The 25,556-nt window shown below is 35.5% G+C and overlaps 1 protein-coding gene across 1 annotated transcript; it reads left to right on the plus strand.

Moving 5' to 3' along the window:
- Positions 1–1,669: 1,669 nt before the first annotated feature.
- On the plus strand, positions 1,670–25,264 carry Smp_140080 (adipocyte-specific protein 4-related; the record flags this gene model as incomplete). Its single annotated transcript, XM_018798706.1, has 12 exons — positions 1,670–1,733; positions 4,156–4,233; positions 6,665–6,858; positions 8,962–9,075; positions 10,020–10,194; positions 11,120–11,301; positions 12,342–12,551; positions 14,262–14,347; positions 18,098–18,159; positions 20,716–20,891; positions 23,424–23,591; positions 24,464–25,264. 12 exons carry the CDS (start codon positions 1,670–1,672, stop codon positions 24,527–24,529), a joined length of 1,575 nt encoding a protein of 524 aa, XP_018653622.1. The 3' UTR covers positions 24,530–25,264.
- Positions 25,265–25,556: the final 292 nt, after the last annotated feature.

The raw sequence follows: 25,556 nt of genomic DNA on the forward strand, positions 1-25,556 counted from the left end.
CTTCAGCGCTAGTATGGTACGTGCTATTTGACAACGGGGTTAGTTACAACTATTTAAGTAACAATAATAAAAACAAATATCACTTTTACTTTAGTCGGGTATTTTCATTCATCCCGTACCCCATTCACCAACTGTTAACATCAGGCACAGCATTGTCCACAACAAGAGCCGAAATATGGAAATGGTGGAAGTAAAAATAGAATGTTAGAATGACCGAATATGACCGGCTTTACCAACGCTCCAGCTCCTTTGACATTATGACAAAACTATGTGAAGCGTCATGTGGGGTACATCAGTACATTTCCGGCTAGCTGCTCTACTTCTACCGCTTTTCATGTAATAGACCGGTACACGTTGCAAATGAAAAGAATACAAATCACAATAAACTACTGATCTTCTTACTCATCCATGCTTTTACCTCAGCATCCCACAGCTGCAAACGTTCGTTAGCCTACAAGCTGATTGTTTTTCCTGTCGGTTTTTGCGTTCTGTGTTTCGCTGACATTTAATGAGCTACCAAGTATTTAAATATACTCATCAGCACTCGGTTTAAACCTTATCATTGAAACGACTTCTGAATTGCTGTAGCCACAAGGAATACGGAAAGATAAAGATTTTTTGTAAAATGGAAGATAGACAACAATTTACAAATAAAACGCTTTTATTCTAATTATACGATTAACAGAGTTAGCATTCTGAAATTGTTGTCCCTTGTTTGATTATATCATAGTTCATTTGACTGTCGCTCATAATCGAGACATGGTCAGAGAAAATATAGCGTGGGTCACAAAAAGCTAACAGTAGATTTATAGAATAACCCTGTCTCTTGTACTTTGATCTTGGTGTAATATTAAAATTGCCATGGACAATCGATATTTTTCTCAAAACTCTAGAGCTTTTGTTTTTCTTCCGACAAACTTGCATGTCGCATGATTTTATGTTCATTTTAGTTTCAGCAATTGATTGTGAATGTGATGGACCATGTTCTGTGCTTCCAAATGTTGACCGTCAATTTGAACCGACCCTGATATATTCTAAACAGCTTTCGATGTGAGAATTGGACGGAAAACTGTACAAATTAAAATATGGTACGCTTTTTCACTTGAAACTCGAGATTGGTTACCCTTTGAAGTAATTAAAAAGAGGAATCAGCTGGGTCGGAAGATACTGTCAAGTTTGTTCTATCAAATTCAAGGATATAATCACAAAGGTGGTGCATATTCCTTCGAAGGAGATGGCACAAGTCTGCAGGGCCGGACAAAAGATAAATCCAAAGTTCCCAAGGAGTGAACAGACTTACATTTCTTACTGTTATTTCAGCAACGTGTCAAGCTATCGGGACAAAACTAATTTAAGGGTTGGGAAGAGTATGGTTGCACTCGTAAATAAAAGGTACGATGGAGCTGAAGCGTCAAACGACATCAACGTTTTTGTTCGCCATGGTATTATAAACAATGGAGATAACATATGAATCTAAAACTGTAACCTTGTATTTATTACCGGGTTCATTTCTCCCGGGTGGACATTGTGACAGTAACCTACTGACCACTAGTAACGGTTGAAGATTACAGGCATTGCGCGGTGCCTATATGCACACAGGCTTCCCTATATCGCTCCAAAGTACTCTATAGGATTGATTATCAAGAGGGAAATCTATGGATATAGGTGGATGACAGGTCACGTGCCTACACGACTATCTCATTGTAATGCTCGAGGTCGCGCACATACACTATGTGAGCTAGAAACTTCGGGAAGGCTAATACACATTTTCAACTTTTAACTGTTCTTATTATCGCCCAGTTATCCACCAGGCAACCACGATCCTCGGATCATAATGTGTGAGGGTAGACACTGTAGTGCTTGGCCTTATGCCGAGCCAAATAGGTCATTTTAGTTTTGAGACAGAACGATTTATTCATTCTTCTTGAGTCACTTTTGGCCTTGTTAATTTTTTCGTCTCGATTCGGTTTGACTATAAATACTGGGTAACGCTTGATTAAAGTGAGTTGTTCTACTGGCCTTCTCTACTGAGCGCCTCTTATTTCTCTTTTCTCCTTCTCCTTGCCCCGTCTTTCTGATTGTCTGGTCTGATCAACGATTACATGAAATACAATCACTCAAACTTTATTTCCGTATTTTACTTATTTAATTTCATTATTTACCGATGCGATTCAAGTCGATAATTATAAAAGAGGAATGATGGTAGGTATAGGTGGATAACTATAATCGCACTATCGGAATGGAGTTTGACGTCAGGCCACTAAAACACAAAGTAACACACATATCGCTATTCATTAAGGAAACCGGAATATAATAACAACTAGCAGAAGCTATTTATATCCAGGCGTGTGCAAAAGTAAGATGTTATTGTTGAACACAATTTTCAGATGATTGTTTTACTACACTGTACACTGTGGGAAAGTACTTCGTTACTACGGTGTATGGTACCCCATTTGTCTTCCCGTTTAGGACTCCACAGTAAATGGAAAGTGCTGTTTCATGGGGCTTATCTGTAGAATTCAAATCCTAATCTACTCACAAAGAGGATGGTGTCAGCGAGAAATGAAACTCTCCGCTTTAGTGTCCTGTTGATCTGACTTCTGTTTGAACGAACTGATAAATAATGAATGTGAATCTTGAATTTAATTTCGTCTACTACACCCAGGTTAACCCCGTATATGCTGCAATGGTAATAGAAGGCCAAATACGGACTAATTTCGATTGGTTCATTTCACGCAATATTTCACTTAAAAATTAAGAATCGAAATAGACGATGTGTATTGCGATAAAGAGGCAGGTGAATAAAATAATGATGATAAATGAAATAGTGAGTGACAGACATTCACTCAGGTAAGCGCGAGACGTTTGAGCATGGAAATTTAAGGAAATAAATATAGCACATCTATGTTCACCAAAGTCACAACGTCCTATGAAAATATTAGTTATTAGCTGGGATGGCTGAGACACTGACTGAATAAAAGTTACAGATTAGTGTGGTATTCAATTTACCCCCCCTCCAATTTTCCATTATGGTACGTTTGACCCCCTTATTCTCTCCTCTCATCAAACATACTGGCTAGAAAAAGTATCTCATCCATGCAAACTGTTGAAATTCTAGTTAGTAACTCAGAGTCATGTGAATGGAAATGTGAGGGGCATGAAGTGAAAATGACTAAACATTTTTCCCTGTCATATTGTAATACGTGAGGTGGCTGAACTGGAATTCCGTACCTTCAATAGTGAGATGAGTGCTAACACATCATACCTTTTCGCTGCCTCCTGAACTTGTCGTCGCCGAATCCACCGCAAGGAGTTTAAAAAAGCATGTGTAAATAAACTCAGAGTGGGATTCCGTCTTTCTAATTGGGTGGTCACTGGTTAGGACGCTCTACACGAACAAGTAGTGTTCATTTCATCAGTAATAAATTTCAGAGAGAAGGTAAAATCCTCAGTGAAAAAAAGCGTCGTATGGACAGGCAAGAAAGATCATGCTGTTCCAGTTTTTGATTTCCATATAGTTATCAATAACGATGTGTCTGTCCAAGTCAAATCAAAAGTTTGTGAAGGAAATATTCGACAATTCATATACTTAGAGTCCTCAGACAAAGTAAAAAAAGACCAGAGTCTTTGGTTGAAATGGTCTTTAAGGTATTTAGGAGTCTGAATAAGAAGGTCACAGGACCTCAAGTTCCATGGAATACACCAGGGGATCCGGAAACTACCCACCATGGTTCAGTTGGCAGGTTTTCACCCACATCCGTAGGAGAAAAAGCATAGAGGGGAAATTAAGGTTGCTGGGTACTGTTGAAACAAAACCCGGATATTGAGAATTTCAAAATATTTGTGCCTGGATAGCGAGCAAGTCCAGGATCATTTATGCAGAAATCAAACCGATTAAATTCAGAGCAGTTGAGCAAGCAGATTCGCACAACCAGAAGTAAATAAAATATTGCAGCCACCAATAATATCTCTATCTGAACAAAAACGTGTGTTCGAAGAAATAAATCAGGTAACATCGCTTCAGAAACAAAGCATTGGAAATTTCGGAGGCGGTCAATTTAAATTTACGACGTGACCTTTGGTTTAATATGATTTTAGCCTTTCTTCGTTCACAGTTGGATGTCCCATTGTATTGCTTGTGGCTCATCGCTGTAGCTTTTCTATGTGATTTAAACACCGTCTGTGGTGCCAACCTAGATGATGATTTCGCCGAGTTTGAGGATCCTGATGACTGTAAGTACTCGATGACAAATGTTATTGAACTGGTTTACAAGTAGTCTACGATATGTCATTTTGTGACTAGAGTTTTAGCTACTGTATGTTTTTAGTTCGCTGACATTCTTCTTGACCTCATTCAAAAGGACATAAGTATTTTGTTACGTGAAAAATGACGGTCTTATTGTCATTAAAGTCACAAGTAATCGAATTCGATCATACATACCTGCCTTCAACTTTATTATTTTAAGTCACTGAATAGATGTAAGACAATGACACCTTAGGAATCGTTTAGTTTTATGGCAGCTAACGTTCATTGTTATACCTTATACAATATGGAAATTTCTACATTCACTTTATATCCACCAGTTCTTTGTTATTTCAAACGTTTTGTCTGTCTTTGTGCGGTGATTATTTTTACACATTTTTCGGACAATGTATGTAGTCCGGTTTTAGTCTGAAGAGGTCATTTGTGGGTAAGGTTTGCTGGCAATTGTCCGAGTAAGGATTATATATTATATGGAATATACCGTCCACCTTGTTCCCTAAAATAAAAGTTTCAAAATAATATTTCACTTGCTGTAGACTAGTACGAAACTCTAGTTCTTGTAGGGAACTGACATAACGGACTCTCCATATCACATTAAAATTCTCCCACTCAACATTATCTCCTTGGCCATGTCTTCAAGCTCTTTATTATTTACTTATTTATTTGAACACAAATATTGGTACGGGTTGGCACCAGATATATATGTGCCACACAAATCAATGAGAATGGGAAGAGAGAAAGTGTGAGGTGCACATAAGGAAAAACAAAAGAGTAACCACAGGTTAGTGTATGCTAGTGTAATAATGAGAATAATAATGGGAGGAACGGAGATGTACAACCAGAAGAACTCTTTCAGTTAAGGAGGCTATGACCACTATGAAGAAAGTAAAAGGTTTCGGCAGGATCGCAACTGGCTTCTATTCTGAACCATATCTGATAACGTTTCTAGCCACTGTGTTGCACCACCTCTCGGACCCCAACCAGGGGGTCGGGAAGGGCCAACAGCCAGCCCTTTGCAGCTTTCTTTCATACCACGACACCATCTCATACACTGAACACCTCTCTGCTTTTTCCAACCAGTCCCAGCGTCGGCAAATAGTGCTTGACGACAAATTCTCTGGGACGTCATTCGTAGAACATGTCCAAGCCACCGAAGTCGGTGGACACCACCAAAGCGTGGCATCCATCTGTAAATTTATTGGCAATTAGAATGCGCCACATTTGCCAGTGTTGATTGCCTGGTTTGGGTTCGAGTAATTATAGTAACCAATGGTTAGACTTTGAGTGACATGGCTCAGAATCGTTCTCAGTAGACCGGGTGCATTGGAGGTAAAATTCGGAAAAAATGTAAATTAGTAAAATAAAAATGAAAATTTTTTTTGGAATTTAGAATCTCGGAATTTGGGGGGAGAGAAAGAACGAATGAACTTGCGCCATTGCAAACGAGGCATATCATTCGAAATCTGCAACCACTGGTTGCGATTATTTTATTTACTTAAACACTAACATTGGCACAGGAAGGCACCTAATAGATATGCGCCACATAAATCAGTCAATTTACATGAAGGCTGGGATACTGCCAGGATGCCCAAACCGAAGCAGGACTGGTTGCAGTAGTCACATGGGCTCCAGTGAGGTAGTTTACGCTTATCAACATAGCTCAGTCCTATTCTCAGTGACCTCATTATTTATTTATTTAAACACATACATATTGGTACGAAAGGGCACCAGATACATATGCGCCACACTGGTGACCTCATGGATATACCTAGTATCGTTAAACTGCTTTCTATTTCCGTTATGAAAACCGGAAACTTCTAAAGAGCTGTTCCATCCGGATCTGAAGTGTTCATTTCAGTTTTTTGAAAGTATCTATGCTTAGTCTGACGAGAAAAAATCGCTGATAAATTAAAAGTAATAAAGTGGGTCTGTGGAATTGATAAAGGATGTTGTACTCAAACTACTTCATTAATAAGTTGGTGGTACTCATTCATAAGAATAATATACTGAATATTGAACATATTTACTTGACTTTACCTAGGTTAGTGTAAATTATTTTCGTAGCCTGTAGTATTTTGTAGCTACCCTAAATAGTACAGACAAGCAATCACTATATAAACTAAATATTTCTCAAGTTTGCAATGCAAGAAATGGATATTGACTTGTGATTACTGCGTCACCTAAATTAATTACTATTAATGGCTCAACTTTTTACGTAAATCTTGATTATTTTTGTGCCGGGTTTATGAACATTATCACTAGACTTGGTAAACTACAAACGAAAAAGATGAAGACACTAGAATGGATTGGTAGCGTACACTGGCTTTTTAAAATTCATGCAAAATAATGAGGTTATTGTCAATATTTTTTATTAATGTTCTAATTTCCTAAATATTGTAGCTTTTACTGCTGATATCAGTGAACCTGTTCCTGTCCAATCAGCCCATCAACACAAAGCTGAGAGTGTGCATAAAAATATTTCAGAAAGTAGTTTCTCTCTAAACACTGAGATCGATCGTGATAGCGAAGCAGCCTTTCACACAACTAAATCAACTGATGGAGCGGCCGTTGAGGATAGCGAATTAGAGGGAGAGGTATGCCTAGTAAATGTAAAATGAACATTTTACTGAAATTGAATGCAAAATACCACTTTTTATGGTCCTTGCCTTAAGCCTGCATAACCATTTAACTAGCATTCATTTTATCACGTTTGATATAGCTAGTCACTGAAATGAGTGTCATTCAATATTTCCACTGTTTAGTTTACTGGTTCTAGATGTCATCACAACTTTTAGGGTACTAGAAATCAAGTAATAACTTATTGGAAGTGAGTAATAGATATGCGGAGTTATGGGTTAGCAGTTGAAGCACCGTTTTACTGATTACTGATTATAAAGTTTTGAGTTGATTCCATGTGTTTTGAGAACAAATGTAAACGTCTATCATATTTTAATCTTGTTAAAGATATAGACTTAGGACATTACGCAATTCTTTTCGCCCTCTTGGAAATATGTAAATTCAACTTCATTGCATTCATATTTGCACAACAAAATGGGGCTGAGGTCAAAGTAAGTACTGACGTGTCATAACTTGTGGCCGAGTGGATGCCCTGTTAGCGTATGACGTGATAAGACCGCCAGTCAGAGAGCAGCGAATTATCGATTGAAACAGTGACACACGGAAACCGTACGAACAGTCTAGAGTACTTGTCGGTCCTGCTTCTGTCTAGCCCAGCCAGTTAAGTCCAGAACAGCGTCTGCGATATGAATCATTGTATTTCAAACATACTGAGTTTATATACCAATCAGACTGACCACATCGTACCATAAAATAGAAAGTAACATTTGGACAGAATTCAGCCAAATGTGGCTGTGTATAGAAGAGAGAGTAAGTAATAGACAGGACATAATTCAGGAGTGGCAAATCATATAACAATAGTTTATAGTTCAAAATAAAGCTTATAATAAGGGGGACACGAATATGAATAGTTTAGTTACTTAGCGATTATACGATAAAAAATATATGCATAGTATTAGCTCATAAATAGATCCCAAAGTTTCCATTCATTATTTTTATCGGGACATAACATGACGTTATGATTTTAGTTTTAGCACTCAATTCACAGCCATTAAATAATATATTCTAGTCCGGTTTAATTTCAGCTTAGATAACCGGATTATACGTGACCTTACACAAGTGTATCTTAAACCTAGTAAACAAACCTATGGTATTGTTGAGTTGGATTGTTTTTCGAGACACGTATTTGTATAAGCTTCCTGAAGTTAATTCAGCATAGATATCCCACTTTCAAACCACAATATTCATACCAGTATGAGTAACAATCAAGAATTCAACTTAAGCGGCAAGATTATATTCTGTATTTGCTCCAAATGCTCTGGTACGAATGAGGGTGGGGAGAGTCCGTCCTGCCTCTCAAAATGCTCTCATATGATGGATACGGAAAACCCACCTAGGGAAGTTAAAAAACCCTAGTTCCAAACTAATGGTGCCCATTAGCTCCAAGATCCAAAGGGAATAAATGATGTATGAACCTATTGTTCACCGCTTACCATGGGATCGCACCTTCTAACGTTGCTGCACTACTTTTTGGTTTAGACCTGTAGGTCAAAGACTTGGACAGTGGCCTCCCAAGTAAACTATTTGCTTCGGTTTGGGCACTCTGGTAGTATCACAGCCTTCACACAAATCAGTGATAACTACTACTGGCCTCACTGTTATTGTATGGCGCATATGTATTTGATGCCCCATTGTACCAATGTTTGTGTGCATATAAAGAAATATTATGTACTTAGTTTGGTGTGTTTAGCTCTATTGTCCACTTGCTTTTGTGATGCCAAAACTTAATTTACCATCCATGTGCCTTTTTATCTTGTTCTACAAACAGTCTAAAAAACGGAAGTAACATATATGACTCTTAGAATTCACGTGACGTTTAGTTTGTGGTTCCCATTAAATCTTGGGCCCTAACAGAAGAATAATAAAGCGTGCTTGTCTGAATGATTTTACATTTCTCGATACTGTAAATACTGACTCCAGTCTTAAATACTATGTAAAAGAAGGTTCAGGTTTAACGTACTATTTCTACGTAATATATATTCTTTAAATTTATCATTTGTTTACTTGTATTTTGTCCTCACTAATAACTTTTATCAATAATGGTTTTATTTGTATTTAAGTCAGAGGACATGAGACTTGACGATGATGAAGAGTTTGAGGGTTTGTCACCCAATCAACCAATTCTAAATACCGACAAAACAAAAAGTGGTAAACGAAATCTAATAATTGCAAAGGTATTTTATATTCTCAATCATTTATCTTAATAATTTTACTTTTAATTTGTTGATTTTCGCTTTCTATGTTGTCAGTTGTGGTAACCTTAACCAACGTACTTTTCTGTAAGGTTTACTTGTGTTCTGTGTTTCGAAGATTCATAAAACATCAAATATATTCACATAGTTTGTTGTGAATATTACATGATCACATTGTCAGTGCACGTTTTGTATCAGTCTTAATTATCAATTTTATTTTCACTGTTATCATTAGCGTTCTACATCTCAGTCCAAAGTGTGGGATTTTGTTGATTGGTGTGCAATGGTATGGCATGATTTTTAGTCGTGGTATATTTTTCTTTCCCCAAGTTTTATTTAAAAGAGGAATTTCTGTTTCGTACAATTTCATTTTTATACCATCTTGTAAAATCGGGTCAAATGAAGAAAATTGTCTAAAATCCTTTTATATGTTGCATTGAGCAGTTATCTGTTGGCAATTACAAAACTGTCTGTTTTAAATGGTTTTGGACTTCGGTTGTCCTTTAAACACTGTGAGACAGCGTACTTTGAGTTCATGTCGTTTAAAAATTTCTGATACCCTTGCTAACTGATCCACTTTAAATTATTTCTTAACTAACTTCCTAACACCTATTACCGTCCGAATGAGCTCTGATGAACTGGAAAGTCGTCTACCCGTATATTTCTAGCAAAACGTGAAACAAAGGAACATTTGAAAAGCTTGACTTGTATGTACCTCCAAGGATATTTTGAGTAATGTAAAAAGGAGTTGTGGTTAGTGTATTGGGACAAGTGGAGAGTGTTTTAAGAGATATTAAACTGTTGTACCGTAGATTTTGTTAAATGAAGTTTTGTAACCCCACTTCACGTATTTATCATGTTAACATTTGTTTTAACTCAGTATTGGGAGTAAGTTTCATACATCTTCACACTTCATATATTTCTAGGTTCCACATCATCTTACTCGTTCGTGGGACAATTTTCGTTTGGAAATACTTTTTGTACTAGCCTTAATGATATATACCTTGAATTTTTTAATTGGACGTTCTAAAAATACTCAGTTGGCGAATACTTGGTTTTCTGCTCATCAACCATTATTAGAAACTAATTTTGCTGTAGTTGGTAAGTTTTTAATTCAATGAAATAACCAGAGTTTGTTAGTCATCAAAGACTTGTGGTTATACAATAATTTTCCTTAAAAAAATCATCAGGTTACCTCTAAAATATGGGCGAAAAGGTGTGATCTGTTGAATTATTTGTATTGTACACACTAGGCTAAGCTTATTCTTCTATCGGTGGCTAAATTTAAACATACATAATTCTTGAGATAAAACTATTGTTAGTTAGTCTTTTTTCAAGCATTTAACTGTATAAATTCACTTAGTATTACTTGTTTGAACCTTCCCATTGATGTTTAAGACTGCAACTGGTCAGTCTCTTATTGGCATATGTGCATACTGTGCATATTGCCTCGATATAGCCTTATTTCACAAGCATGGCAAGCAAAGATGGATAGTGGCTAGCAGTGGAATCCAGTTTGAAGCGAAAAGTACTGGGTTCGAGTCCCAGAGTGATCATCAACTCTGAGATGCAGGTACATCCAGCTGACGCGTCCCAAATAGAACGAAACGCGCGTCCTGGATTCCACTGCTAGCCACTACCCATCTTTGCTTACAATTTAACTGCATAGTTTGTAACTCATCATTTTTTCATGAATTAATCTTGTTAAGGTTAGTGATGTGTAAGTTATTTGATGTACAGTATGAATCCCTATTTTATGTATTCTTTGTTGTTGATTTCAATTACGGACTAACATAATGTACGGTACCATTAAAAAACCAAAGAGCATTGGGTAATTACTTCCTTGTATAAGACTCTTCCTTCAGCATTTCTCATCCACGATCTTTTTGGGGGGACAAAAGCTGGGATTTTGGGATAAATAAAGCATAATTTATCACTTTATTGCTCGTACTATGGATTTTAGGTTCATTTTTTATTTAACTCTTTTCTCACTGAGATATTTACATTCTTGAACTTCACTATCTAGGTGACGATGGTCTAGCTGAACCTGGAACTGGGACGTTAATGAAGGAATCAGAACATTTATATTCTCTTTGGTGTACGGGAAGTGTACACTGTGATGCAATGCTAATTGAGTTGCGCTTAGTTAAGCGTCAATGTTTATTCTTCGCAATCGCCAACTGGATAAGACCGGTTCATGATAGCATTGTAAGTTTTTGTTATTTTGTTTGTCTAACGGTTGATTAACTGTTAGATGAATTGGTTTTTAAGCAATAGGTCGCATGTCTAAAGTCCTCTCCACCGGGTGGTGAGTTATACTAAGTTAGAATGATCTGCTAAACTTCATTTATCATGTTAAAACACTGGAATATGTACTACATTTGGTGCATACTACCTAAAATTAAATCAGATTGACTTCTTGACAATAACTCACCAATTTTCAACTTGTTGATAATAATGTAGAGTTTCTACCTTTTTATACTTTCGTAAAAGTATTAAAAAGCAGCTCGGACCTGTACACTTTCGTGGTAATTATTGAGAATTACGGCTGTGGATGTACTTACACCACTGTTTATGGCTTATCACCGTTATAACCCTTGATACCAGTCTATATCATCTTCAGCAGATGTTCATAATCAGAAGAAAAATCCCAAACCTTGATTGAGACCACATTTAGAATTAATGGATAATAATATGCAGTCAATTATTACTAAAATTATGATTCATTGTTGTCTTTGAAGTAAGTACGTACTGACTCTTGGATGTTACTTGACTTAAGATCTTTATTGTAAGTAGACACGTATAATTATCTAACTGCAAACTATTGATTTGTTTGTAATTAGAAGAGTTATTCTGTATCTCAAGTTGTAAACAGTAACAGAAATATTGCCCAGCAGTGTAGTTATTCAGTTCATAGCAATTATATCAAAGGCTAAAATTTTAATTAGGAGTTGTAGAGATTGTTGGATTTCATTGAAATCATGTACTCATCTAAGCTGGACCACGATTGGAGACCTTGAAGCGCTGGACGTCCGTTTCGTCCTAGTGTCGGACTCCGCGGTGCGCGGGAGTTAAACCCGAGACCTTCGCTCTTGCGCGAGCACTTAACCTCTAAATCACTTGACATAAATTGATATGGACTAAACTTCATATATCTAGACTTCATACACTGTACAAAGGATTCAGTAGAATACATACATTCATTATATGTTTGCCGAGATACACTTTCATTATTTTTATTATCACAGGTAGTGAAAGTAATTATGGACGATTCTGAAATGGATGGGTGGGTCTTGGCGGTTGGTCGTAAGCGTCGTCTTCAAGCACTAGCAAAAGATCACCAAGATTTAGCTGTATACTGTCCAGACAAACGTGGACAACGGCATTCATATCTGCCAGAATCTTTCATGCTTTTATGTGAGATTCCAGAAGTTGTCCCGGCAATTTTCAATCCTCTTGTAAGTCGATCTTATTTTAGCTCAGTTAATAGTTGTCATTTTGTGTTAAGTTCATAATAATATTATTTAGCGATCTGGCTAGCAGTTATCATTGACTTACATGCGTAGTCTCTAATTATTCGTACTAAGCATTAATCTGTTTGGTATAATGAATAGGTTATTATGAAATTTGTTTGACACAGCTTATTTCTGTTTACTGTAGAACATACAAACAGTAAAGTTATGTTAATAACTCCAAGTTACTTTTGCTAGACAACCGTTGGAAACCAGAGTTTAGTTGGTAGATTTTTCGTCATAGTTGTCACCCATGACCCGAGAAAGGATGAATGGAGGGTCACCTGAGAATATTATGTTAGCATCCACTTTTTTAACGTCAGTCAATTCACAATTCTACTTTTGCTGATAATGTTGTATTTTTAGTGACATTTGTTGATTATAGGTTTATCTATTAGTAATTTTCCTCTATAACAACTTTATTTATACTCAGTGGTTTGTTAGGAGTTGAAGAAGCCTTTGGACGTGTGTCTTACGATATGTAAGGAAAAAAATGAAAAATTCTAGTTCAGAACATGCAGTAAATTAAACTAGATTTTGTTCCTGTCAAAAGAAATTTGACAACGACGGTCTGATCAGACGTTCAGGTCACTTATTTTCTAACTGCAATAAACCTTCCTGTTTTAGATATGGCTGGACCAAATACCTATGATACCTAACTACGCGTACCTACGGATTTTTATGATAAGTTACAGCCTATCACGACTGTAAACTCACTGGAACTTGTTTGTATATGTACTTCCTTGTCTACCATTTAAATAAAACGAGAGTCGAACATATTGATGGATAAAGAATAATGGTCGAGCACCTGATCTGATCTTAGACTTTCACCACAATGGAGATGGGTAGTAAAAGTGACTATTGCGAAAAACATTTATAGAATATAATTGTAAATTTATTTTACAGAAAAAATTATTGCAATATTACGCAACTGATGCTGAGAATTCCTAACTGTAATAAAATTTAATAGTTTTAAATAAAATTATTATCATTATTAGTCACTGTGCATGGGAAATGTTAAAGGAAACTGCTGTGGAATCTATGAACGCCTTCATTCTGAGTCATATTCGACAGTTCCATGTCATAAATTAGAAGTATCGCTGTTTTTATATGCAGTTCCTGTGAAAAGATGTAAAGCCCAGTTTATGAAAACAAATGAGACAGCTCATGTATAATGTTTCATAATCACTGAAGCCGGTATTCTAAGATGACTTCGTTCTTAGGGAACACGTCGAACTGAAATTTGCTTTTTCTAAGGTGTTATCAACAAATGAATGTAGGTGTATAGAGGTATTTTTGATTGAATGCATATCCATTTATCTCAAATTTAAAAGGTTTAGTAAACGGAAAGAAAAGCTGTTCATATAACAACATCGTACATCGGACTGTTCATAAGGAGACTAATTTGGCTCTGGTGCCATAAAGTTTCTGTAGATTAATTTGTGTCATCCTTTTTACACTCAACCAACCAACACACACATTAAGTACTTAGCTAACCGGACTTATTTACTATCAATAATGAATACAGTCGTATTATTATTCGGAAGTAGTAAAAGTACTTTAAAGTTTGGTGATACGAAGTGCATGAATAACCTTTTCAGTACTCATGAAATATTCATTGTGATATTAAAAAACTGTTTTCATTGTTTGTTATAGGTTTGTAAATTTCTGAACGATTTTGAAGAATCAATCGAATATTTATTTTTCTCCGATCAGTATAGTGGACCAAAACCTCCTCAAGAGTAAGTTTTCGACATCTCATTCGGAATTTCTGTTTTTTATTTATCCTTTTGACTAATATCCTGTTGACCATTAAAAGTATGATGGAGGTTTCAGCTCAAGTTGATGCTTTTGATATTGATTAGTTCTCTGGGCTAAATGATTTTTATTGCGGAGTTTTCATTGTCGTCTTCAATAACATCACCAACGCTCATTTCATGTAGAAGTGAGCTTCTCGGTTATTTCACAAGTGTTAAGTAAGCTTTTTCTGGTCATTTTGTTTATGAATAATTATTTTCGTAGGTTTCATTGTCTTCGTTTGTTAATCGTTCTGTTCCGTTGGACATGCTCTAGATTGATTTCTTTCGAATGAAGTCAGGTCTAATTCGATATGTCTATCAATTACTGATTGATCTGAATGTCACCCTTCCAAAAATTCTCTAATTTACTTAGAATCTCTTCGATCCGGGATTTAAATGTTTTCTCAATCCAATCCATGTCCGTAGTCGCGCATAAACGTTTATTTATTTCCTGGCATGTTAATCCATATTGTTGACACTTTTTTATGATGAAATTATTTGTTACCGTCGGATTCGCTACCAAACGATTTTAGAATTCTTAAGCATTCTATGTATAAATTCACAAAGTCGCATAGCATCTCGTAGCGTATTATTTTTTGTTTACATATGTTCTATTATCTGATTAGGGACCATACACTCATTCTCACTCACGCATAAAACTTGTTTCGTTCTTATTTTTGTATGTAAGAAAGAAACAAGTAGATTTTTGTTTTTCTTCTCATATTGATGAATGTTTACTGTTATTGTTTTCGTTGATGCAAATTGAATATGTTCACACGTTTTTCTCATGGTTCGTGACTGACTGTAAAGCAACGTTTTGGCAGTTATTTTATATTTGTTAACATGCGAGGGTATTTTATGCGAACAATACTAGGTCCGAGTCCCGGAACGAACATCAACTCTGGAATCAAGGTGCGCCCAACTGACGAGTTCGTAATAGTACGAAACCGGCTTTCTAGGTTCCACCATCCATCTCTGCTTATAATGTTTGTGAATATAGTTCTGCTGATGTAACTAGTAATCTATCTGTACAGTTTTAAGTTCTAAAAGAACAGTCATTCAACTTCCAAATATAGTAAGGCATTTTATACGCCAATCTTTGAGATCTAACAGCCTATGATTAAACAGTTAGTTCTTATTGTAAACTGATCTGAGATCTTGCTCAATGCATTTTTAGTTCATTTGAGTCTTCAAGAATTGTGGGTTCAGCTGTTATGTGTATGAAAAGCTGTAATTTGTTGACAGTTTATTGTGTCAGTTGTGTATAGCCTGATTTAACCCTACCTGAATATATATATATGTATATTAGTAAGTCGATGAGTTACTAGCTGTTACATGAAGTTCGACAGTATTCTAAATAAACAAATAGTCTTTGAAGGAGGAAATATGAGAAATTTATAATCCAATTGAGTGAAAAGTGTAACTGTGAACCATTTTTAAGTTGAAATGAGGATGTGTCATAAGTAATCAAGAAGTCTGGATACAAATAATTCTTGTAATTATCATGATAATACGCGTATTGAGTTGGTTAGTTTTGGAAACTTATTTATCATTTGTGGGATGCAAAAAGAGATAAACAAATTAACCCACTTTATATTCTGGGAGACTTGATACATATTTATTTCAACTTACAATGCTCTTATTACACTTTTCACTTTATGTATTATTAAATTTCTCATGTTTCGTAGATCTCTCCCTTCAACACATAATTGTTTATTTAAAACTGCATAATCAAATTCTAACATGCATCTAATTATTCACTGACCTATGATTATATAACCTTAGAACTGAGCTCTTTAAAAGGGGTTTCTTCTTTGAATCCCTCGTTTTACGTGATATTTTCTGACTTTATTTAGATTCTTGGAGGTAACTAGTTGCATGAAATCTTTGAAAAGTCACCCCCCTTGTTAATATGTATCAGTTTGATCAGTGACTGTAACATCCTATACATTTCTATCAGTTGTGCGCTCACCTTTTGTCAGTTGATTTTCTTTGATCCTGACGTTATAGTTCATTGATAGCTCACAGTATTCGACATCTGAAAGTGTCAATGATTATTTTATTGTTGTTAGATATTGAACATCAAATTTCTATTTTCTGCTGATCAAAATGTATGTGTATGCGTTTAATTAGTGTACATTTAATAAGACGTAAATGTTATAATATCGAAGACTAATAGATTCCCATCATGATATACTTTCTTGAATGTGTCTGACTAATAGTTTATTTCTTTGTTCAAGTAACCTACATTCACAACCTTTAAAGTGTCTGGTTTTCATATATTACTTTAGAAGTATTTATTATTATTATTATTATTATCGTTATGTTTACCCTTTTTATGGTTATGCACGAATCTTTTTTTTCCTCACTCATACTTGTCCCCTCTTCCTCCTTTCGGATATGTTTCCTATTGGTTCTCGCCACTATACTTGTAATCTTTCATCAACACTGTCATTAGAGATCACGAAAATGTTGATCAACAAAGACAATTCCGGTCTCAATTTTGTTTTTGTTTTTTTTTGTTTTAATTAAAAAGATACTCAAACCACCGAGTTTAATTTTAATATTTTATCGTCACGGATTATTAATAAATAGTAGTAGTAATTGGTACCGAATATTGTGTGCTTAATAAAACTTTCTGAGTTCTGTATTAAAATTCTTAAATTTTAAATGAGGGTTTTTTTCAAAATGACTCTTGTTGTTTGCCTTGATTATAGCTCTGGATAGTATTTGCAAATATTTGCATCTCCATTTCCGTGGGTTTGGTTTTAATATTTATTTGTATATTGAAGCACATAAATATTAGTATAAAAGGATACCAAATAGAAATGCGCCACTCTTCATTCGATTTATGTTAGTGTTGTGATACCACCAGGGTGCCCAAACCGAAGCAAATAGTTTACTTAGGGGGCCACTACCGAAGTCTTTGACCTACAGGTCTAAATTAAAAACAGTGCCACAACGTTAGCAGGTGGAGTCCCATGGTAGGCGGTGAACAATAGGTTCATACATCATTTGTTCCCTCTGGATCTTGGAGCCCATGGGCACTATTAGTTTGGAACTAGGGTTTTCTAACTTCCCTAGGTGGGTTTTCCGTATCCACTACCCCAGTTGAGGCGCCGGACATTCGCTTTTCGTCCTCTCGATTTCGTAGTCAAGACCCCCACTGCGAGAAGGCAGTGAGTAGTACTTCCGTGGCAGTGGCTATATACGCGTGGTCATGTGAGAGCACTTTGAGAGGGAGAGCGGACTCTCCCCTACCTCATCCGTCTCAGGGCATTTGAAGGCAAAGAAAATATGATATGCATAATTTTTTAGATAGTTCTCATCATGAATATGTATTAGTTGTGGAATAATCAGAGACTGGTGGACATTAAACAGTTTTTCGTCCCTAGGCAGTATTTCTCAGCTATTCACCAAGATGGACTGCTGATCCATTAGCCTTTTTGTTTTAGTTTTCATACTGAGTAACCTAAAACTCCTGAGTTCAGTCCATGTGTGGCATTTTATAGTGCTCCTCCCAGAAGAGGTAAAACCCTTTATCCAGTTTTCAATTGTCATTCGGTTAATTATGACGTAAACTGTCTTCAACCTAAATGAATGTCCACAAATAACTGTATTAAAGATTTTTAAAGTCTGAATGAATTCGAAATACATATTAATGAGAGTTGTACTGTTTGTCTTACCTTACAGGGATACAACTACTCCTACAAAACCTCCAGTTACACAGAAAGCTCTTATTTTTGCTTTGAGATGTAAGTTTCTTATATACCTCTCATCAAACCTTAATTATCTTGTATTTTTTAGTTAGTAAGTTTTGATAGTTGATAAACTTCTAATTTATTTGAAAGAGTCACGCATTATCCCCGTTGAGGTTGTGAATGTGCTTTTCTGAGGAGTCTCATATTAGGACGAAACAACCATCTAATGTTCCATGGTTTTTAGTAGTTGTCTGGCTAAGATCAATCTCTCAAATAAACTGTTGTTATATGACCTATTATCTAGGATACCGCTTCATCCACCCAGTTGATATAATGCATATGCACTAAAATTTTACTGCTGAGATACAACTCCACCATTTCAAGAATGTCATAACATTTTAAAATATATATGAATCCGGATTTATGTGCATTCGGCTATAAACTTCCCACTTTTTATCAAAATCCATATATTATTCTGAAGCTTGTTATAAAATAGTTCTATTAAGGTAACTCGCTCATGATGCCGTATTACCTACAAAGACTGATAAGAATTCACTCCTGTATATCAACAACGAGATAAAATTAATCCTTAATTATCTTATGAAACGTGACAATATTGATTGTAAGGTTTATTGATTTCAAGTTTCCAGTTTATACGAGCCTTACTCAAGACCTCGCTTTGAGGATTTTAAATCACCAGTACACCTTCATTGTACTAATTAATTGTAATTTCATGCGACGTTTACTTATTTTTCACGAATTTTTTTAACTGATGATCATAAAATGTAATCAGTACAAAATTGAACGTGAATTAGTGTTTTTTGTCTCTTCTCACAAGATTTACTTTTTTGAAGTAGCCGGAGCTAAGAGTTAAGGAAGTTGTCATATCCCTGTTTCGAAGTGTTATCTCAAACATATCACTTTGTCTAAAATTCTTTGTACTATATGGAGTCTAATTATACTATTAATAGTAGTAGTATTAGGTAGCTGGGATATTTTGGATTTGATACATCCAAATATGTATATTATTTAGTGAAATTTGAATGTCGGCTTTATCGTGGTCGAATAAAATTGTATGCATTATGATATGCTTGAACTAAGCCGATTTCGCGGTAACGAACGAAAGGCCAATGACACGATAAGCTAATCTAATCTGTTGTCCCAGGCCCCGCTAACTAGATGAAGAACTCCAAGGCAAAGTAGAGGAATATATATTCCGAAATCAGCCGAGTACAAGCGAGTCATATGGGGAAAAACTCAAGCGTATATATACAGCAACAAATTGTCCTTGGGAATCATTATAAAATAGCACACTCAAAGAAACAATGGACCAATAGCGTTTAAGATAGTTTACAAGTGGGAAATATGACGTGAAGGTAAAAAGAGCGCTTTTGGCGCGAAAACAACCAAATTCAAATTTTCAAAATAAAATTACAAAATTAAGCCATTTACCAAGTAAGTTCTGGGGATTTGACATCCCCAACACATTATGTTACAAAAAAGGTGTTTTATACTTGACATAATCGTCATCCTATGATGCAAGAGTAATTCTGTGATAATTTGATGAACGAAATTTCCATTGTTAAAATAAATGAACAGAATGCCGATCAGTAGATGATATGGATTAGTACGAAGTAGTGACTAAGTAATGACTACTCACGAGATTGAGTTGTTGACGTAAGTTCACCCCCTAATCGAACTACTATCCGAAAAGAAAACAGCTGCCTAGTAGAATAGGCTTTTTTCTAATAAAATAATATGCTTATATATTAAATGTTAACAGAGAAATAAACATGATTTAATGTCCCAACCTATTGGTCAATATCAATTTAACAGGTCTCTCATTCTCCAGTAAATTAAGTTGTAATTCTAGTCTGTCACATCACTCCTCTTAATTGTGTACACATAAACTAAAATATGGATAAGCGTGTTACGTAATCAGTTGATTTCAATTACTAATATAACCGTTTTAATGGTCATTTTCACGATATTTATTTTATTTTATTTTATTTAAACACATAAATATTGATACAAGGAAGCACCAGATAAATATACACCTCACAAATCTCATTTGATTTGTGTGAGGGCTGTGATACCGCCCAGGTGCCCAGACTGAAGCAGGTGGTTTTCTTAGGGGGCCACACCCCGAGCCTTTGACCTAAAGGTCTAGTCCACAAGGCAGTGGAGCATCGTGAGGAGATGCAGTCCCATGGTAGCCGGTGATCAATGATTGATTCGTACGCCATTTGTTCCCTCAGGATACTGGAGCCCATGTGCACCATTTGTTTGGAATGAGGGTTTTCCAACTCCCCTAGGTGGATCCTCCACATCCACCAACCCGATTAGAGCGCCGGACATTCGCTTTTCGTCCTCTCAATTTCGTAAACAACAATAATGCCACGAGAAGGCAGTGAGTAGAACTTCGCTGGCAGAGGCTATAGATTTGCGTGGCCATATGAGAGCATTTGGAGAGGGAGAGCGGACTCTCTCCACTCTCAGCCGTACCAGGGCATTTGGGGGTGTATTCTCTCTGAATACATTTGTTGTTGTATGAGATAATTATTCAGTCTATTTTGTTGATTTTGATAGTCTTCCTTTTAAAAAATGCAGATGTTCCAACAACAACAAAGTCAAAATCCTTCTCAACATCACTTACATCATCAAATAATAATGCTAATGGTAATCTTAATCAACATCATCAGCAACCAATCGAATCGGCTACTGCCTTGTTCCATTTTATTTTCTATGTGATTGAAAAAGTTCGGCGATTTCGTCTTAGTAAAGAGGTATAACTGTTGGTTAATTTTTGTTACTGTTTTGCTATTACGAATAATGTGGTTACATTAGTTTCTAGCAACTTTAGATATAACTGTTATAGGTAATGTTAATTTTCAAATTAAGTAGTATAAACATGAATATTTTTTGGAAAGTTGTTTGTATAAGAGTAGTAAGTCTAGTTTATGGAAGTTGTACATTGTCGAATTTGACGTTAATTGATTCTTTTCATTAACTCTGAAATATATAATATTGTACAGTCAGTTAGTCATTACCAACTTGGAGTATGGCAGAAATATTCGTTAGCTCAAGGTGTGATTATGTTATTCAGAGATAAAGGTAATATGAATCATAAAACATTCGAAACTATCGTCATATCAGTGGCGATGAATAAGATTAAACGTTGAGAATATAGTTTGAAGGGAAGGAATGAAATACATGCGTATTCGTGAAGCAGTGGTAAAGCTAAACATCCAGGAGAAGATAATAAGTAATTGCTTTTGCGCTATTTCAGCTGATTTCAAGCAATGTCATCTTATGTCTCCAACTATTAGTCACAGTTGTTTTATACATTCCAGCAAGATAGTTTATATCTGCCAACACAACTCCATGACTTCATGAACTAGTCTCATGTCACGATCTTACTATTCTTAATATTCTTCCGATCTACTCTATCTAACAATGCACTTCGAAAGGAGCAGCGATTCGGAAGTGATATTGTTGTTATTGTTATTGTTATTATTAGCTTTATTCAATATTATATTTTTGGTACAATATAGAATTCTCAGCACAAAGTACTTCAACAAGTTTCCGTTTCTTACTTCTTCGTCCTTCCTGACGATGAATATTGAGTGATCGCCAGTTAGAACTTAGCAGCCCAGTCAATTGACATCTGGATAATGTACATTCTTGTCGCTGCATATTGCCAGAAACCACGATATCTCTGATTAAGCCTTCTGTAACCTTTACAGCGAAAGGTCTTACACTTTTCAGAAACGCACCTGAATAGGTTGTGCGATTAATAGGCATAATGATGTATTAAAACAAACGAAATCAGATAACTTGTTGAAATATCTAGATGACAGGAACAGGTAGCCCAGATGCTTAAACAGGCCGCCTCTTACTACAACCCAGCTATTCCTATTGTTTAGTATTCTTGGACACCAATTTACTCGACAAGTCCCCAAATCAGAACACGGTTGGACAGGAAAGAAATTATATTCCGAACAACAAGGGTAGGTGGAATGAAGAGGCGCAATAAGAAATACGTTAGTGTATTTATAGTTTTTACATGATAAGGTTCAGGAGTGTTCAACAAATATCGACTAGCGCTGATTGGATAAGAATTAGCCAATCGGTGTGCGCCAACGCGATCGTGCATAAAACATGCTTTAATCCAATCTTTGTCCAACCAGCACCCCCCCCTTTGAGCAGATTCGTTGGATCTGGTGCTAGGGTCCAACAGTTACCATTCATTATTCTCATCAGGATATAACAGGAGGTGAAGATGAAAGTACTTCGATCAGATTGTATATCTAATTTAATTCGCTTAGATAGTTTTGTTTCTTCCATGTGTTTTTTCGGTCAATGGTATGGTGCTCAAAAATAAGGACATTTTTGAACGATCAAGAACAGGGATTTGAGCAGAGTAACATTGATTAATGATATTTCGTTAAGTCATCATCAACTGATTACACCCTGTAATATTTCAAAATCATTATTTTGAAAAATGGTTGGAATTACTTACAAAATGAGTTCAGTCAGAAGTTATCTCGAACACATACCAACGCTGTATGGCAAGGAGACCAAATAAAATATCGCAAATGTCTCATGTCAAAGAACTTTCTACAACATTGATAGCAAGAATAAAATGAGTACAGCTCAGTTAAAATTATTGATCTTAAAGAAAGTCAAAATAAAAAGTTTCGTGATGTAACGATGTTATGTTTATGGACAGAGAAAGATTGACTGCAGTTTCGTTTTGAATACATATATCACGTTTTTGACACCTGGTAGCGATAGCCTCGGCAAACTGTAGAAAACTGAAGCCTTTGTTGTGTATTAATTGCCTTGAAAGATTTCAGCGTATCGACCTGCTCCATCCATTAGATACTTGAGTAGAGGTCATACTATGAGTTCTAATGATGTACTTCTTGGTTGCTCAAACTGAATTAAGTGGAGCGTATCTTTAAATTGTGGTATGTAGTGGCCAAAAGTCAAACTTTCTAACCACTAAGCCACCACTCTATTCTCTTCGTACATAGTTGATTGTATATAGGTGTTTACTCATCATAAATATATGTTTACAACTTGATGGGTCGTCGTATAATTATTGAAGGGGGTTCTCTCCGCTTGATAGGCATGATTTACTTTGGAGTTATCCAAGTTTTGTGACTTAGAATTCCTAGGAATGACTCGGAATCTAACATTGCAAAATTCCTAAAGTGGAGAAGTTTGTCGTCCAAACAACTGGTCAGTCTTTTCAAGAATTCCTCTTTGAAGTATTGCATATCATATAAATAAACATTACACGTTTGATCTAGGGCAAGGCTAAATCTGAACGAAATAGGCAACGTGCACATGACTCACATCTTAAGTTAATGCACAGTCAACGACAGGAAGCAGCTCAAAATCGTCGTGGTGAACGCCTGCGAGCTGCTAAGGAGCGTATAATGGCTGAGGATGATCCTGAGAAAGCTCGAAAGCTGGAAGTAAGTCTCTGATCGCTTATATATGTTTGTATTATGAATAGATTTCAATATCACTTATATTTAACATGTATTCATAGTATTTAGCGTTCTAATGTTTAACAGTAAACAAAATAAATTTGAGTGATATTTGAATTGTAATTTAAGTGCCTAATTATTTATTGCAAGTTCCTGTTTGTTTAATGACTAAGTTGTTCAACATTCGAGAAACTATTCTATTCATACTCCCCTTTTTATCGATACCTTGATGTTGATTCGTCAAAATGTACTATACTTTTCTTTGTTTAAGCACAGTTTAACAATATTTAAAGACATCGTAATCTTGGTATTTCATTCCAAAGCAGTTTACTTGTAATCTGTAAAAAATTAGAGTGATTTACAGTTATGCAATCAGTTCAATTAATAAGCAGATTGAAGTCACAAAATGTTTATTTTACTAGTTTTAAGGTATATTAGTCTCTTATCCCTTTCAAAATACTCCTCATGCTTATCTAATTTGTGTCGTCCACTGGACAAAATATCTTTGAAAGTTTGTAAGAGTCAAACTTTTCATCCCTCTCATCGTTTCTTATCACATCCTCACCTTCATATCACCGTTTTCCTTTTTTTGGAGAGTAAAAGATTATGATTGCTCAATTACAATTCTCGTATTTATTGGATGGATCATTTAGTTATCAGTACAAAATTATGTACCTACTTGTGCATATGTACATGTGTTCACTTCACCTCATTTTATAAAAAGTAATTTAAGTTTCCCCTACTATTTAACGTTACGGTAAGTAAAATCCAAATTATCATGTCTACTATTGTCCTAAAAAACGTTTTGGATCCGAAAACTTCCCTACTGTTTATGTTCGTGTTTTCTTTATTTCAAGGAGAAAGAACAACGTAAAGAAAAATCGAAGAAAATGCCAAAAATGAAAATGCTCAAAATGAAATAGTTGCAATAGTAGTATTAGTTGTCGGCATTCAAAGAAGATAATATCATCATACTAGAGAAGTGAGGAATGTTTAGAAAAAAAAACAGCCCGAAATTTGGATGGTACTATTAATCGATAACAATACAAGCACCACACCCAAATCAACTTAATATCTAATCCAACCCAAAATTTTTATCCGGCTAGTCATTGTTTTTTTTCAAAAAATATTTTAGTGTTCGTTCCATTTATCAACAAACCCCCCCCTACCATTGATCTTTTTGTCCCTCTGTTCTAAAAAATTCATCTCATTCGTTTTTTTTTGTTAGATAATAGTTACCTCATCACGCACATATATATATACACACACACACCAAATATATGTTTTCTGTACACAGAAATTTTAAAAAAAGATTACAATAATTACAGTATTCTTTTCTAATAATTTGCATGATTTCCTTTTCTATACCATAAATTGGTATGTTCGTGTGTTTGATATATTGACTATGGAGCATAAAGTTCATTGGTGCGTACAAATAATAACTATCCTCCTTTATTCTTTATGTTAAATACAAGATCTATCTATCTATCTACCTATATAAATGTATTATTTACTGTGATTATCTTTACTCCATACTTTGTCCATTTTTGTTTTCTTTAATCTCAGTATTTAATATCAACATCTGTGTACATATATACATATTATTTAGATACGTAAAGTGTATTTTGTGCTGTACAAAGAGGTATAATTTGGTAGTCAATTGTCTTATTCTTTTCACTCCTACACAATATAATTCAATTAGTGTGCGTCTACTTATCGATATTGTGTTTTTATCATTTATTTAAACACATAAATATTGGTACAAGGAAGCACCAGATAAATATGCGCCTCACAAATCTCATTCGATTTGTGTGAGGGCTGTGATACCGCCCAGGTGCCCAGACTGAAGCAGGTGGTTTTCTTAGGGGGCCACACCCCGAGTCTTTGACCTAAAGGTCTAGTCCACAAGGCAGTGGAGCATCGTGAGGAGATGCAGTCCCATGGTAGCCG

This window comes from Schistosoma mansoni, chromosome 7 (genome assembly GCF_000237925.1).
Source record: "Schistosoma mansoni strain Puerto Rico chromosome 7, complete genome".
Taxonomy (NCBI): Eukaryota; Metazoa; Platyhelminthes; class Trematoda; order Strigeidida; family Schistosomatidae; genus Schistosoma; species Schistosoma mansoni.